Here is a 15,255-nt window from a genome sequence, read left to right as displayed (position 1 = left end):
TATGGATATCGTAAACAATACCAGTATTTTCAAGTGAAGAGATTTTTCAGGCTATCAGGCTCTCAAGCTACAAGAATTCCATATCTACAGTCTAGCTAGTAGTGTTCGCCATATGATCAGAAGCAAGAAAACTTGAAATTTCAGATTCGCAAGACATAAACTCGTTAGTTCACCAGTCACGTTCCCATAAAGACCTGGCCTTATTTGAAACTCTTCTGTTTCGTACGAGAGTTCCAATTCAGCGTTTTCGAAATGCTGTGCACCCAGTCTTCGCCCCGTCGGTCCTGAGGCAAGACATTGGCAAACGGGTATCTCGACGCCGACACTGTAACATAGTCGCCTGGATGTAATTCTACTCTCTCCCGACCATCGAAACTGGCCCATGAACTAGTCCGGGCATCGTAGGGAACACCCATACGCAACACGATGGTATCGGGAAGGATGATCGGACGGAATGAGAGAGTATGGGCACAAATGGCCGTTACCAAGATCACCGGATTCTCGGGATGAGAGAGCGATCCCCCAGCCGCGAGGTTGTACGCTGTCGATCCCGTCGGTGTGGCAATGCAAATTCCATCGGCAAGCAGAGTAGTGAAATGCTCGTCGTCGCCAAATAGCTCGATTGATGACATGGCTGGGGTCGAGTGGTTAGCGATATCATCTCAAACGGTTAAGCACATCAAGAAACGTACTTGGATTGGGTCCACGGTCCAGGACAACATCATTCAGAATCTCGTATACTCGATCCGGAGTATGGGTCAATGTATCTTCCCCTTCCTCGCCAATCAACTCCTCCACCAAGTCGCGACTCGTCAAAGTGCGACTATGCGGATCTTTCAGCCGCGCCTTGCTTCTCATAATCGTACACTCAAATCGCAACCGAAGACTGACAACCACACCATCTCGAAAGGCGTTTTCCAGAATCTTTTTATGATCAGCAAAGTCAAAGTTTGTCAAGAAACCCAATGACCCAAGCGCAAATGACAGAACAGGCGGGACAATACGCTGGAATAGCCAGCTAGTATAGAGAACTGTGCCATCCCCACCGAGGGTGATCACAAAATCAAAAAGGTGGGGCTGTTCCTGTGCGAGCTTAGGATCCCAGAACTTGAGCCGACCCTGGGCTGTTGGTTCATCCTGCAGTAACTGCAACGTCCCAAAGTCCGGATGGGTTTCCATGCGGCGTTCCACGTAGACATTGTACGGCGCATCACGATCCTTAGAGAGTAGCCAGCGAGTCACCTTCCTAGTTAAGCTCACTAAAGACTCATCATGTGTCTTGCTCACGATGAAGACGTTCTTCACCGTCAGTTTGAGTTTGATGCTTCCTAGCTTCTTCGAGAGCTTCCGCACGTTCCAAGCCATGTCGGATAGCTGGCGCTTTGTCAGATGTCGGGATTGGATTACTGTGGGTTCGACCTTGAGCGTTTTGTTATCGCTATCGACAATGGAGACGACATTATCATCGCCAAGGGCCTTCGCATCGACGGCAGGTTCATTTTCGGTCACAGCATTGATCACATCTTGCCTATCAAAAGCTTTGGGTAAGGGCGCTGCCCATTCGCCCGCGATGAGTGAATGCACATAACAAGCTGTCGTCCTGTCCTGTGGATCGTGGTGTCTCATTCGGGGTTTCTCCATGGTCACTAGGGAAGATTTGCGGCGGTGGCTGGAATCGGGGTAGAAGACGACCTGGTCGGGGGTTAATTCCGTAAATGAATGCATGCTATGTTGATTTTTGCTAGCTCACCTCCAGCTGGTTCTGCGGCTCCGTATCACTGGCCCCTCCGTGGCTCTAAGAAGCATGGATCAGTTCCAATTCCCTGGACATAACCCCGCCATCCCAGCACGTACCTCGTCCACGGCGGCCGAAGATGCACCTCGGTCATCGTGGTCCATCGCGCGCAGATTCTGGACTTTTGTGTGTGCTAATCAGACCAGCATAGTGGATTGAGGACTGGTAGTGAAGGCCCAGTGTTGGTGCGATGGAAAAGAGATGTATGGCTGGGGAAAAGCGGATATGACGTAGGTCCCCTCATTCCTTGCAAGACCTCCATAGCTCGCTTGCTTTACTTGTGTGGATCCCTCTTTATATTCCTTTACTGTGTGATTATGTCGATCCTTGCGAATTAAAATCTGTAATTTAATTTATATAGATCGAAACCTTCAATTGGTCGATCCCGACTTTTACCGCGATCTAAGTCGATTTCGGTACATAACGAAGATCCCCCGGAAGGACGGAAATTCAACTGGGGTTTCAATTGGTTTACTATCTCTACATTGCATTCTTCATCTCTCTCAAAGCAGCCATCACATCCACCGGGTCGGTCTTGCCCGTCACTTTCTGGATCTCGGGGTCCTAGATAAGCAATGTGAGTATCTGACTGTAGATGTAAAGAAATAAAACTTACATTGACACGCATAAACACGTTGTGGAGCTGCAAATAATCAGTTTCTATCGCAATCAAATCACACATTTAAGTACATACCTTTTCGTCACCAATGGTAAATTTGCCCTGGGTCTGCTCGTTCGCCTCAGCAAAAGCTTGAAGCTTCTTAATAGGCTCAGACTGGGACACTGCAATGCAGAACTTGACATTGGCCTTTGTGTACTCGTGACCGGGCTGGATTCTGTCAGCGGGAAGTCTCCTGAGATATAAGGATTACATACATAAACCTTGGTATCGTCGGGCAGAGCTGCCAACGTCTCATTCAATGCCTTGTTCATCTCCGCAGCGTTTCCTTCGAAGAAACGACCGCATCCTGGCAAGAAACTTGTTAGGATTGACCTATCTATGGCATGGGCTAATTCTTACCGCCAATAAACAAGGTGTCACCAGTGAACACAGCCCGTTGGTCACCATCTTGCATGTAATAACAGATGCTATCCTGGGTGTGACAAGGGGTGTATAAGGCCTTGACAGAGATGCGCTCTCCAATTTTGAAGACCTCACCATCTGCCGGGGTAGTGGTAACAGACTGGCAATTGGAGCCTCCAATGACGGGAAGCTTGCCAAACTCTCTCAACTAAAGAAGGTCAGTCAAATCCATGCCGGAACAAGTACTATGACAATATTTACCATCTTATCGTTGCCCCCAGCATGATCCCAGTGGCTAAATCATTAGTATCAACAGTGTTGGTGTCACATTCAGTTGCATCAACATACTGGTGGGTGTTGACAATAGCAGTCAAATCAATCTTGCCTGCACTAATCTGCGACTTCAACTCAGGTGCCACCCTAGAACCCAGCAAGGTTAGCTAAGCATTCATCAATGCACCTTACAATTTCAGATATAACTGACTCTGGGGGGTTTGCCGGGTCAATAATAACCGACTTCTTGGTTGGCTCATCTGTCACTAGGTACGCATAGTTATTGCCCTTCCCCGTCCCTGCAAGAGGAAATATTAGCTCGGCAGAAAGTATGCTACTCTTTGGTAGCTATTTGAGATCCGTGAAGCTCCACTTACACATAGGAATCGACTGGATATGCATGGCTCGGGCTTGTGAAATTAACGGACGAGAACGGAATACTCGAATTGCTTTTGCAAAACTCATTACCAATGGAATGTCTCGTGCGGGGAGAGGTTATGACATTAGCTGTACAGGTCCGGATTACATATCAAACGTCATGCGGAGAAATGGTTTGTCCGTGACGACCTTACTAATGGTACGATGTCTGATTGGTCTTCTAATCATTTCGTAGAAACGCTCAATATCAAAGTGGGGCAACATTTTCAACCCTTGAGCTCAGCAACTGCTAATGCTATGAGTGAATAAGTGATTTCTGAATTCTCTTTGAGTGCTGCCAGCAGCACCGTTTACTATATTAGATAGATCTAGTGAGCCGAGGCAACACCCAGAGGCCGACTGTCCCACTTCTCAACAGGCCCCCATCCATGCGCAAGCAGCGTCTCATCAACACCAGACAGCACAGGGCGATCACTGTTCTGCGAAGCAATTTTCTTAACAGAAGGGCCCTGAGAGCTTTTCTGAGAAGAAGGCTTGTTCTTCCGCACACCGCCATGCTCGCGTAACCTATCGCTCAACATCTTAGCCCAGTAGTTCGGGTTTTCATCGCATGCACTGAGAATGTAATTGCGAGAGCAGTATGGCTGCTGAGATTCCCAGGAAGATGAAGTCAACAAATGAGTCAACCAGAGGAAGTACGCCTCGGCGACCCCGTCTCGAGGGGATTGCCTTGAAGCATCGAAAACAAGCTTGTGTACTAGCTCCTCCGATAGGTACATCAAGAGCGAGTGATGATGTTCAGTGATCTTCTGCAAGACAGGATCCCACTTTTCAAAGTGACCATTCATAGACTCTCCGATTCTAGCCGATTTAGTCAGCAACAATGCTTTCGAAAACTCACTCGATAGAACTTACTTTCGCTCAGAACCAACCAGCAAGTACTCATCTAAGAGGACAGTAGGTAGCAACCTCACAGCCTCGTTCGACTCGCCACAGATCGAAATTAGATCAGTCGAAACAGAGATCTCCTGATCCCGCTTCCGCTTCTTCGGTTGCTCCGTTGACCTAGAGCCAGTGGAGAATTCCCGCAAAACGCGAGTAAGCGCACTCTGAACGGACGCGCTATCGCCACGATCAACGTTAGATACGGCGCCCAGATCGTCGATCTCGGCCCAGTAGTTATCCCAGAGCCACTCAAGAGAGCGCTGAGAAGCCTTGCGAAGGACGACCAAGGATGGCGGTTCCCGGTGAGTCGCTTCGTGACGCAACTCAACAAACGACGCGGGTAAACCCAGATCCATAGCGCGCTGAAACATAGTCTTGCGTGGGCCTTGGACCTTGGAGTCGACGAGGCCAGTAACGAACCTAGATAGCCCGTTAGCTCGGTTCAAATGGATAGGAAGAAATCCCTTTAGAACAGAACACAGATTGGCCTGAGTTATATATGGTAATACATACCGGCAGAACGCAGCAGAGTAGGTAGCTCGAATAGAGAATATCGAATTCATCTGCGCATTATCGTGGAGAATAGCGTCCGTCAGAAGGGCTGTCGCCTCAACGTGATGCGGGACATTGCCACGAAGTTTCCAAGCTTCCACCTATGATTCCCAGTCATGTTAGTATCTCGGTTTTTCTAGACATCTTAATGATTGAACATACCACCGCGCAAGCATGACTGCGCATATCTGGGCCATCATAAGACGGCGATGGATAGAACTCGCTCCGCACCTCCGCCAACTGCGACTTATTCTTCCATGCTGTGAAAATGACTTTAGCCATTTCCAGGTCCTTGGTCTTATGGACTTTTTTTTTCTAGATTCCCAAGGTACTATCGATTAATGAGCTTCGCTATATTCGCATCTTTTCTTTGACTGGAGGAAATATTTTCGGGTGATTGTTGATCCATTGGGAGAGTTTTGCCGATGCTTAAAATATCCAGGCCAATCAGAGGCTTGGTAAGTGCACGTCATTTTCTTCAAATAATGATTTAATTTTTGTTTCTTTTTACTTTTGATGAATCTTGGTGTTGTCATGATCATTTTGATTTCATTTGGTTTTCATTTGATTTAATTCTAATACTAGCACACTAGTGATGTTGAGTAATAAGCTAAACTATGCCCGGGGTATCCATTTGTGTTGACTCCGGCCTTCCAGAAAAAATTCCAAAATAAACTCCATGCTATGCCGCTGTTGCGATAAATAGAAAGAAAAATGTAGTGTTGAGTCGATCAAATCCACCCATAACCGTAGCTCATGCACGATTGGTTCAGGCTAGCGAAGGGTGCTGACGGCATTGTTTGCTGATCCATGTCATCGTGGTCGAAAAAGAAGGACTTGTGAAGAAGGTTCAACGCTGGTTGAGCGTACTGCCTTGGCTGCGACACATGCTGTGGCATGGGCGCTGGTTGCTGCGACATGCTCTGTTGAGGAACAGGCTCCATATCGTTCTCGTCGTCATCTTCGTCTTTTTCGTCGTCAGATGGCGAGAAAGTTTCCTCGAGCTTCAGCCCCTTTCCCAAAATACCCTGCTGCGACTGGCTCATAGAACCATTCGGTTGGCTGTAGAGTCCCATGCCGACCAACTCCTCCTCAGGCTTGCCCTGCTTCTTTTCTTGGATTGAGGCGGGCGAGTCAAATTGCTGGATAGGAAGAAAGTCGGGAGTCGATGGACCACTGAGCTCTCCAGGGGAAGGCACGCTGGCGTAGCTGGGGCATGTAGTCTCGGGTGGAGGGATGTTGGCCATTGACAGCATATCAAGTGACCAGCCATCAGAAGTTGTTTGCATGGTCGACATATCGACGGGGTTGGAGCCAGTATCCCATGCCATTGACTCGACCTGCGAGTTGGGCATGGTGTGTTGAAGAGGCATGGCGTCGTTGGTGTCGAGGTAGAAGGGGATGTAACTATCCGGTGAGAGCGTAGCGTCGGCAGACATTGGATATGAGAGCATATTCTCGCTACCATAAACAGAGAGAGCATTCATGTCGAGAGACTGATTGGGAATGGTGCTCATGTCGGCATAATTCTCTTGGGTGTAATCAGGAAAGTATGTTGAGTGAGAAAGGCCCCTGGTCCTGGCTGAAGATGGATGCCAACTGATAGGACGAGGGTTGCGAACGGCAGAAGCCAGAAGAGCGGCTTCCAGCGATGATTGATACTGATTAGGAACTCCCTGCATCCCACTCTGAGCAACTGTAGTCCTCCTCCTAGCCATCGATGATGGGCTATTTCCAGCACTCCTCGGCTTCATGACACGAGAGTGTCGGGGCCGAGGGAAAGCACGGGCCCAGTCCTGCATTTGCATGTTGTTGGAGGGGCTATAGGCATACTCTGGAAGCCATGAAGAGCCAGTCGAAGAGGCTTGTGATTGATAGCAGTAGTCGGCCATAAAAATGTCGGTTGGTGAAAACGTGGTAATAATTTCCTTTCTATTCCTGAATAATGCACTGGAAAGTCCCAGGTAGGAGTGACGTAGTGTTTTGTTGTAGGAAGTGTTAGTCAGGAGAGAATAGAAACCGAAGTTCCTAAACAGGAACAACGGTTGATTTTATGGGTATGGGAGAGTGAAGATCCAGGAAGGGTAAGCGATATTATAAGGGAATCCAGGGAGCCTGGCGATCTACCACCCGCCCCAGGTCCACGATCCCACCGCAGAGGATGACACGACGTTGACACTAACGAAACGAGCCTAGTGGCAGAACCACAGGGCATGGAACGGGTCGAATCCATAATCAGGAATCAGGCGCATACTGTTTCGGCCAAGGGCAGAATATTCCGGAGTACAGAGTGGAGATTGGTGCGTGGAACATTTTGCGGCGAACATGGGGAAAGACAGAGTTTAGTGGTAAGGACCCACTATTACCAAATGGACGTGGACCCTCGGGCTCTTGTTACAAAATTACTTGTAAAGTATTTTACTTTTTCACCCCCTAGAGCATCAATACTAGACTCCTAACCTGGAATGTTGCGATCCGATCCGATCGGCGAATACAACCTCCCTTGAAAATGGTCTCCATTGATCAGCCCTGCAATAAGAATGCGAATGCGAGATGGTCGGGCCCCCATAGTGTATGGTAGCGTCACAACCAGATCAGAGCCCGTTACGCAAGGGTTACCAATGTGGTCGTTTAAGATCGACTCGCACATCCTTCGTGTTCCTTGTAATCGAGGTGGCTTGCCAAGTGGAGTTTGTCCAATCTACTGGGAAAATATGAACTGATGACTCCGTCATGGTGCTTTGTCACGCCCTTTCCCAAGACGTTCTAGATCGGGATTTGGCGATGAGGGGGCAGCTCCCTTCTTTGTACCGTGCATACCCGGTGATGTTTCTTTTCTCCGCTGCATGCGCCCTCTTCCGGAGTACATGATGCAGGAGATGCATCTTTGCCACCAAAAGCGATCGTCTTTTATTCCGATCCCAGAAAACGGACAAGACACTTTCGGCTCTTCAGTGAGCCAATCAGAGGGGTCATCAAATGGAACTACGCTCCGTTGGCTTGCATGTCAATCCCAATATCACCTGAGTCACCACTAATGTCTACTGTATGGACCTAATAAAGTGGTACTACAGAACTGCCAATGTGCGGTTGTACGCAGGGTGGACCTGTTTCATTGAAAGACCGGTAGCCCGTGTACCGCCACAAGAGTTCGTGTTGAACAACGTCGTAGGGGCGGGAAGCTCGGCAAGCGTAGAACGTGGAGCCTGAAGTTTTCAGTTTCCTCTTTGGGGTTCCATGTTTCTAAAAGAACCATGTTAGCGCTAGTAGGAGTCAAACGCCCCCAACCTCTACAAGGATCCAAACGTCCCATGTACTATATATTAACCTGGAAAGCAAACAAGGATCTCAATGTGACCAGTTCCCTGCACGTCTCTGGACGAGTAGAAAGGGTCGGAGCCAATTTCCTTCAACCTTGTGGAACTACAACGGGATGGATTCAATAGATATTGACCCGCATGGTCTGTGAGCAGATTTTGAGGATAATTGAGCAGGTGGAAGAGTTTTGGGATTTCATATTAATTAATATGGGTCCAAGACCCATTCTGTGTCACCGATCAGGAAACGGGCGGTAGAGCCACCATTCACAACGTGGCCGGGCGGATCTGATCGTGCTTAGCGCTGGGCTGCCAAAGCCGAAGTTCCTTACGACGCCCGGACCTCCGGGAACGGGCTTGACGTTTTTTTTCTTTTTCTTTTTTCTTATTTAGCTTTCCTTGCTGCGTACCCGCTTATGATCGTAACTATTTAATTTTAATTTTCTTTTCCTTTTTCTTTCCTTTGATCCACTCTATCGGTAATGGACCCCCTATCTGATTTGCTTTTGATTTGATGAAATCAGACCTTTAGACTTGCATTCTAGTAGGAAAGGAGCTAGTCGATTAATCTATTTTTCTTTTCTTTTTTCATTTCCCTAGCACTAGCACCTGCACGATGTCATCTGCCGTGGGATGCCTCATTGAGCAAGGATTCGAGACCAATGCAAAACACCCACTCTGTCCACATCATTACATAGTGATCCAAGGCCGTGTACCGCTCGGAACGCAGTTGCATGTATCCACTTCATGCACTGCAGGGGCCACTGGTAAGAAAAAATTGGAGACAATCATCAATTTCCAGAAGCTCAGGGGGCCACTAAGAGACTTCGCTGTTCTCTCTGCCCCCTTTAGGTGGAGTCAACGCTGACACAATCTCATAAATTGCCGATCTCTGGAGTATGTGAACTCACCGCAGCGGCAGAGCTCCCAATTGAAGATGGATCCTTTACTGGCCGAGAGACAGTCCCAATGTATGTCCTACGCAGAGTCGCAATGGCCGGAATAGAGGTCGCTTCGGACACTAGGTCATTTCGGCCTTTTTACCCAATATTGGGATCATCCCCTATCCCCTCCAAGTCTTTGACTTATGCAGTGTGATACGAACCTATCCTGATGGAGGCGGTAATATGACATAGTTAAAAAGCCGAGGTATCAGGGCACCTGTTAGAAAGCAAGTATCATCAGCCCTGCATTCCAAGGCACAAGGCAAAAAATAAAGTAAAAATAAAGTAAAAATAAATGAAAAAAAGAAATTTTGCAAAATGAGAAAACCAAACCAGTGCTCCACCATGCACCATACCAATGAGAATGGGCGGTCACTCTCCGAGACCCGACCAGACCTGATCCGGGGCTGATCTTCTTTTGTCGCGAGCCTCTTTTTGTCCTTCCTTTCGCATCCCCACTCGCCTAATCCTCCGACGCGTGCTAGCGTTCCTGGGCAACCTTCCCACTGACCCCCGCCCAGAAAAGTGATAGTTAAAGCGGGGCTAAATCAGCCTTCCTTGGTCTTCCAGACGTTTCAGTCGGGCTTCACGATTACCCGAATTCCTGTGCTCCTTTGTTTGGTATCCTGTAGCCTTGACTTTTTCTTAGCCCCAAGGATGCGGAAGGAAGCTGCGGGCTAAATCCATTTGGATTACCTTAGTGGCATGTCATCAACTTCTTACGGTGTAGCATCGTGCGGATGACCACCGCCCCCATAGGAGCCGTGCGCAATGATATCAAGGTCGAGTAATGTGATGATTAATAGAGAGGGGCCTCGGTCGGATTTCCCCTAGTTACTGGGATTAGCGGTGCGCCCCCTCCTAGGGGTTATTGCGACGATCTTTTCAAAAAAAGCTTGGGACCAATTATCCTCCGATGGCTTTAACGGTGTACGAATTGTACCCTGTACAGTATAGAGCTCCTGACTTTAACTAAAAATGGGCTGAAACCATGGTTTCTGCCGTCCCCCGATAGGCTACAGCATCAATAGTAGGCTGTGCTTCAAGAACTATGATTCTACTGGCCATGTACAGAGTCCAGTCTTTGCTGTACGTTTACGTTTACATCTGGTGTAGATGTAACCGGTGATTCTTATTGGTTCCCTCCAGACAACAGCGCTGTCACACAGCGTCGCTCGGGTCTTCTTTGAGACACGTAGGCTGCAAGTGCACGATAAGGGATATGCAGCCTCAGCAACGACCATCGGTTACGAGGTACCTTTAAATGCCCCCATGATTAAGTTCTGAACTCGGTTTTACCCGTGCGCCTGCGTCGGGCACAATTCGGAGCTTCATGCAGGCGACCATCTTCAACTCACTCGGATCCTGACGCCTGAGGCGCGGCGCCACACAAGGTCCAGGTGCTAGTGGGGCAAGACGATCTGGCCGAGTGAGAAGTGGATCTGAAAGCTGACCGTCACACACTTGCGTTGCCTAGTGGCGGAGCGCATGCTAAGAGAATTGTCGAGCCCAGAAGCGGTCAAGCCCAGGGGTTGGGCCAATCAGCTTTCATGAGCTCGACATTACTGGTTTCTCGACATCCCTTCCCAATCTATGTGCAACAGCTTCTCTACCAAGTCAACTCCCCAGCTTTGAGAGAGAATGGTGGATCCACCTCGGTCGCTATGGCCCATATTGAGAGTCAGCTGCTACAATGCTACGCCTTGCGGTCAAAGGGGAGATGAGTCCGACACGGCTCGACGGGGTTCCATCGGCCCCATGCAGGGGTCGATCCTGCTCTCATCCTCTCATCCGGCTTGATATTACTACGTAGGGCACATCAGTGTATACATCGTGACACTCAGACATACCTCTTCCCCCCTGCGAAAAAGGACGATCGGTACAGCTGAGCGCAAGGGTATCAACGGCGCATCCGAGCTGCAGTGAGATGGCACACCTGCACCTGATAAATGCCGACCTATGTCTGGGTCCTGATTGACAATTTGACTTTATAGGCCCGTGGAATGAGGGGAGGATTCTGGAGATCTATCCACCTGTCCTCGAGCGTTGGCATCTTGGCTACAACGTACATGAAGGGGGTGAACACTGAACAGGGAAAAAAGCAAAGAATGCCCAATGGATCCACTGATGGACTCTGTACTTTGTAGACCTTTCACGACTCATTCCATCACATCAGCTGGCAACACAAGTTCACCGTATCCAAGTCCAGGATTTGTGTGCCCGACACCGACTATTGATAAACCTAGACGCCTATTTTCGAGGATCAGTGGGATATATACTTTGCCCCTCCTAATATTGTGTGTCCCACATCGTACGTACGCCCCGTGGCACAATTTCGGGCACATCTAACAAAGGAAACTGTAACCATCACCCACTAGTACATCGCTACAGTATCACTAGTCGATACAATCTGCATTGTCCATGTTCAAATGGGGGCCAAGATCTTTAGTATACTCCGGCACTCCGTCTAAACAGTCCGATCAATCACAGCCAAGAACGAACCTTGGAACCGGCGATCTTCAACTCTGCAGCAATTCATGGAACAGAAAACCCTGTCCTTTCCAAGGGAGGCTCCACATATGCCTATCCCTTCCCAAATCGCCAAAAACATGGAGTTCCCGTACCGCTTGTCTCCGTCGATAGTCTAAGGTGAGAGGCCCCTCGTGCGTCAATGATCCAGTTTTTCTTTTCAGTCCCGCAAATCAATTCCTGTCTGTCTTATCCGATGGAGTCGGCTCGTAACCCAAAACTAAATCCCAGGACCAAGTCCAAGACCCAAAGAAAGCAAAAAAAAAAGTTTCCTTTCCACGCAAGTTGCCCGGCAAATCTTGTAGATCACGCAGCACTTTAGTGGAGATTTGCTTTTTCTTTTTGCTGGTTGCTGGCTACCAACGGGTACAGAGACTATTGACTTTTTTCTTTCCTTGTCCCCGCCAAACTTCCCTTCCCCCCCCTCTCTGTTCCCTAGTTCAATCTGACTTGACCCTAGGCCCCCCTGCGACATACTTTTGGGATTCACAGGAAGTAGTGCATCCATAGTGTGTGCTAGTCTCAAGATCCATCGGGCGCATCGGGTAAATAGTCAGGATTTCATTTTTCTGATGCAGTATCGGCCGATCAATGGATCATGTGCCTATTAGCCCCCACCTACAACACAAAGATTTAGAGCTTGAAGTCCAATCTCCGTGGAAAACCCATGGCAATACGAAGCCGAGATCCCACCTATAGTTGACTGGCACGGAAAGATTACAGTCAGAAGATGACCGTAACTGGGCTGGGGGCCTCGGGAGTTGTATACGATGTACTCCGTACAGTATGTGCGGAGTAATGGATTTGTTGGGAGCGACTTGCGGTTTGCTGGTGAGATCTGGATATGTTTTCCGGAATCCGCGGGACCGGCCACGTCTGAACGATGACGCCAGATTCATCTCACAAACTTCGGTGTATCTGGAGTGCTGGAGTGTACGATGTACATCTGTGCATGACATCTACCGCTTGAAGCGGAGTAAGCTTCCGAATGTTAGGAAGTACATAATCTAGGCAGGACTGTATGCGCAAAAGGCTACAGCCATTCGGGCGTATGCATGCATCTTATCAGTGCGCGTGCGAATGTGAGCTAGCGACTGATGACGCAAAGCTATCTGCCTGGGGGAGGTATGTGAGTCAATGGGCCTAGACTCTAATAACCAGGATGCTGGTATGTCTGCATTCATGTGAATAATCGGTCAATGACTTAGTATGGCACCATCCACTACAAGTTTCAACGTAAGGGGTTGGAAGTATTGCTTGTTGATGTGAGGTTGCACGGTATACTTGCATTGGATATTTACATATCACAAGTTAACATGGATGTCTGAAATGCAGGCAATTTTTTCTAGCCAGTTCTTGTTGTTTCTGTACTTTTAATGTTGTTTATCTTGTTCCTTGAATTAGGCTGCTGCCAACTGGCTGGACTTGGGTCTAGGCCCTACCCCCATGTCCAGAGGCAGATTGCAATGCTTATGATTCTAGGCAGATGCCCTTGTAGCAGTCATTACGTATGATTTATTTATAGACCGAATGCTCATGCCTATGTAGTGATAGGCGGAATGTGAATGCGCCGATGAGCATGATCAAAGGCGGAGGGCAATATACTCTAGAAATCCCGAGGTCCACATGTAAACCATCACCTAGATAGAATTGCAGAATAGGTTTCTGAGAGTATCCGATTCCAAGGGGTATGAATATTAATCCTAAGGTTCAATTTCTGGTAAGGGCATCTGGGTATCTTAATTGGCAAGCTGCCCGCTGGAAATGGCTATGGCTGAAGGCATGTCCAAAATATATAACCAATCATTGTGACATTACATTTTCGAGGCAATGATTACGAAATTGAGAGCACTGACACATGAAATGACCAGAATAAAGAGTAAGAAGAAAAGTGCCCATATATTAGAGATGGTGATATTTTAAAGACCATCACAGATAGTCCACTTAGTTAAATGAGATTGAAAGGTGGCCATCTATTTCCGTTACCACAACCTTAAATTCCGACCGTTTATATATACAGACGGCTTGGACAGGACGTTACAAGGTTCTGAAAAGGAAACTGCCTAGCTCTATCTCAGGGTATATCGCAAGATCAAGTGTTCGAGACAGGGACAGCTCTAGTCCAGGGCTTCACACCCATCAAACAGAATGTCTTCTCGCATTCCATGTCTACACCAGCAACCCAAAACAGTGCGCCGAGGCGAGTCATCACTGCACATATCCAACAGTAGGGACGCAATACGACTGATGTTTCGTATTAATGAAGGTGTAATAGTCCCCTCCATGAGCGTCCAGGACATTTTAACTTCTATGCTTGCCACGATTTAATTCACGACTCGCCGGATATCAAAGTCCATTTGCTCGGCAGCAATTACAAGGCTTCACCACGCATCCGAAAAAAAGTCCCATGCGACGAGCGCAAGCTGTGGAATCACCGCGAGCTCGAAGCCAGAAGGGGTATACTGCGGACAAGGGTGGTTATGTCCAATCTAGCATGAGAGGCGGCAAAAATTGCTGATGAAAGATATCGGCACGATTTATGGAAGACGTAATGTTTCTGACAGGTTGACCAGGGAGATGCGGTGCCCACGGAACCAACACAGTCCTGGAGGGTTTCACGACGCAAGAGAGCGTTGAGCAGACATATCCAAGTGACGAACTGCCTTGAAAATGGATGAGAGATCTGAAAGGACTGAAGGGCGAAAGTGAGGAAGCAGGCGGTTGTTTCGGACGTGGAGAAGCATGTAGGTGTGTTGCAGACTTGGTAGATATGCTAGATATCGGTACGTTGACGAGCTGTTGAATTGACTCGATGGATGTAGATAGATCCAGACGCAACGTGGAAAAGTCTGATGGGTATAAGTATGACTTTCACATCGCCTGGTCAAGGTCAATGTTATCACGATAATGAGAAACGGGTATGATATAAATGAAAAGTGATATATTCATGAATTGTAAGTATCTAGATGGGATGTCTCCCCGCTATACCAACCTCGAAAACCCAGTCCCATAATGAAATGGGGTCGAGTTCGAGACCAGATGGGGGACAGCCAATACAACAGCATTGGCCGGTTATGTTCATCTTGCTTCATTGTCCACACTTGCTCGTCCTGGTGCATTTTGCGACGACGGCAAGCTCTAGCTTTTGGAAGAGCGTTTTGTTTCTATATAAAGTGGGGGTTGGCAAGTATCACGAACGAGCGCATGCATACTGTGATCATGGTTTTAATTGCTGGGAAAGGCTCTCTCCGTCAAGCGCCACACATTAATGGGCTGGCGAACAGGCCAGGCAACAGCTGGTAGAACCAGTGAAGAAGAGGATATACTTCTGAATCATTCTTCATGTGTCGAAGTGATGTCGATTTGGAAACCCCCGTTGACATAGGGAGAAGTGAGTGGAACTGGAAAAACTCAACTTATAAGGCGGCCGTGGGTCACATGATCAAATGATTTCTTCCTGGGATTATAGGCACCAAGTGATTGGCTGACTGTTAATGC

At 48.1% G+C, this 15,255-nt stretch overlaps 5 protein-coding genes across 5 annotated transcripts; 1 reads left to right on the top strand and 4 right to left on the bottom strand.

Annotated features, from left to right (window-relative positions):
- Positions 1-200: 200 nt before the first annotated feature.
- On the bottom strand, positions 201-1,899 carry N7503_005301 (putative NAD+ kinase; the record flags this gene model as incomplete). Its single annotated transcript, XM_057064848.1, has 4 exons — positions 201-634; positions 693-1,692; positions 1,751-1,795; positions 1,855-1,899. The coding sequence occupies 4 exons, from the start codon at positions 1,897-1,899 to the stop codon at positions 201-203; spliced, it is 1,524 nt and encodes a 507-aa protein (XP_056922591.1).
- A 376-nt stretch (positions 1,900-2,275) lies between these two features.
- On the bottom strand, positions 2,276-3,494 carry N7503_005300 (hydroxyacylglutathione hydrolase; the record flags this gene model as incomplete). Its single annotated transcript, XM_057064847.1, has 9 exons — positions 2,276-2,359; positions 2,412-2,438; positions 2,490-2,624; positions 2,672-2,763; positions 2,817-3,027; positions 3,081-3,114; positions 3,168-3,239; positions 3,304-3,391; positions 3,470-3,494. 9 exons carry the CDS (start codon positions 3,492-3,494, stop codon positions 2,276-2,278), a joined length of 768 nt encoding a protein of 255 aa, XP_056922590.1.
- A 344-nt stretch (positions 3,495-3,838) lies between these two features.
- Positions 3,839-5,249, bottom strand: N7503_005299 (rRNA-processing protein LAS1; the record flags this gene model as incomplete). The annotated part of the gene is made up of 4 exons (XM_057064846.1): positions 3,839-4,331; positions 4,386-4,835; positions 4,929-5,068; positions 5,130-5,249. 4 exons carry the CDS (start codon positions 5,247-5,249, stop codon positions 3,839-3,841), a joined length of 1,203 nt encoding a protein of 400 aa, XP_056922589.1.
- A 449-nt stretch (positions 5,250-5,698) lies between these two features.
- Positions 5,699-6,859, bottom strand: N7503_005298 (uncharacterized protein; the record flags this gene model as incomplete). The annotated part of the gene is made up of 1 exon (XM_057064845.1): positions 5,699-6,859. One exon carries the CDS (start codon positions 6,857-6,859, stop codon positions 5,699-5,701), a length of 1,161 nt encoding a protein of 386 aa, XP_056922588.1.
- Positions 6,860-13,835: 6,976 nt separating this feature from the next.
- Positions 13,836-14,394, top strand: N7503_005297 (Oil body-associated protein 1B; the record flags this gene model as incomplete). The annotated part of the gene is given in 3 exon segments (XM_057064844.1): positions 13,836-13,984; positions 14,033-14,231; positions 14,251-14,394. Coding segments are annotated over 3 exon segments (492 nt in total), but the record flags the coding sequence as incomplete, so codon positions are not given.
- Positions 14,395-15,255: the final 861 nt, after the last annotated feature.

The sequence above is a fragment of the Penicillium pulvis genome (genome assembly GCF_028828015.1).
Source record: "Penicillium pulvis strain IBT 33274 chromosome Unknown contig_23_segment0_segment0, whole genome shotgun sequence".
Lineage (NCBI taxonomy): Eukaryota > Fungi > Ascomycota > Eurotiomycetes > Eurotiales > Aspergillaceae > Penicillium > Penicillium pulvis.
The sequence above is the reverse complement of the archived record's forward strand: the minus strand, read 5'-3'. Positions and strand labels throughout refer to the sequence as shown.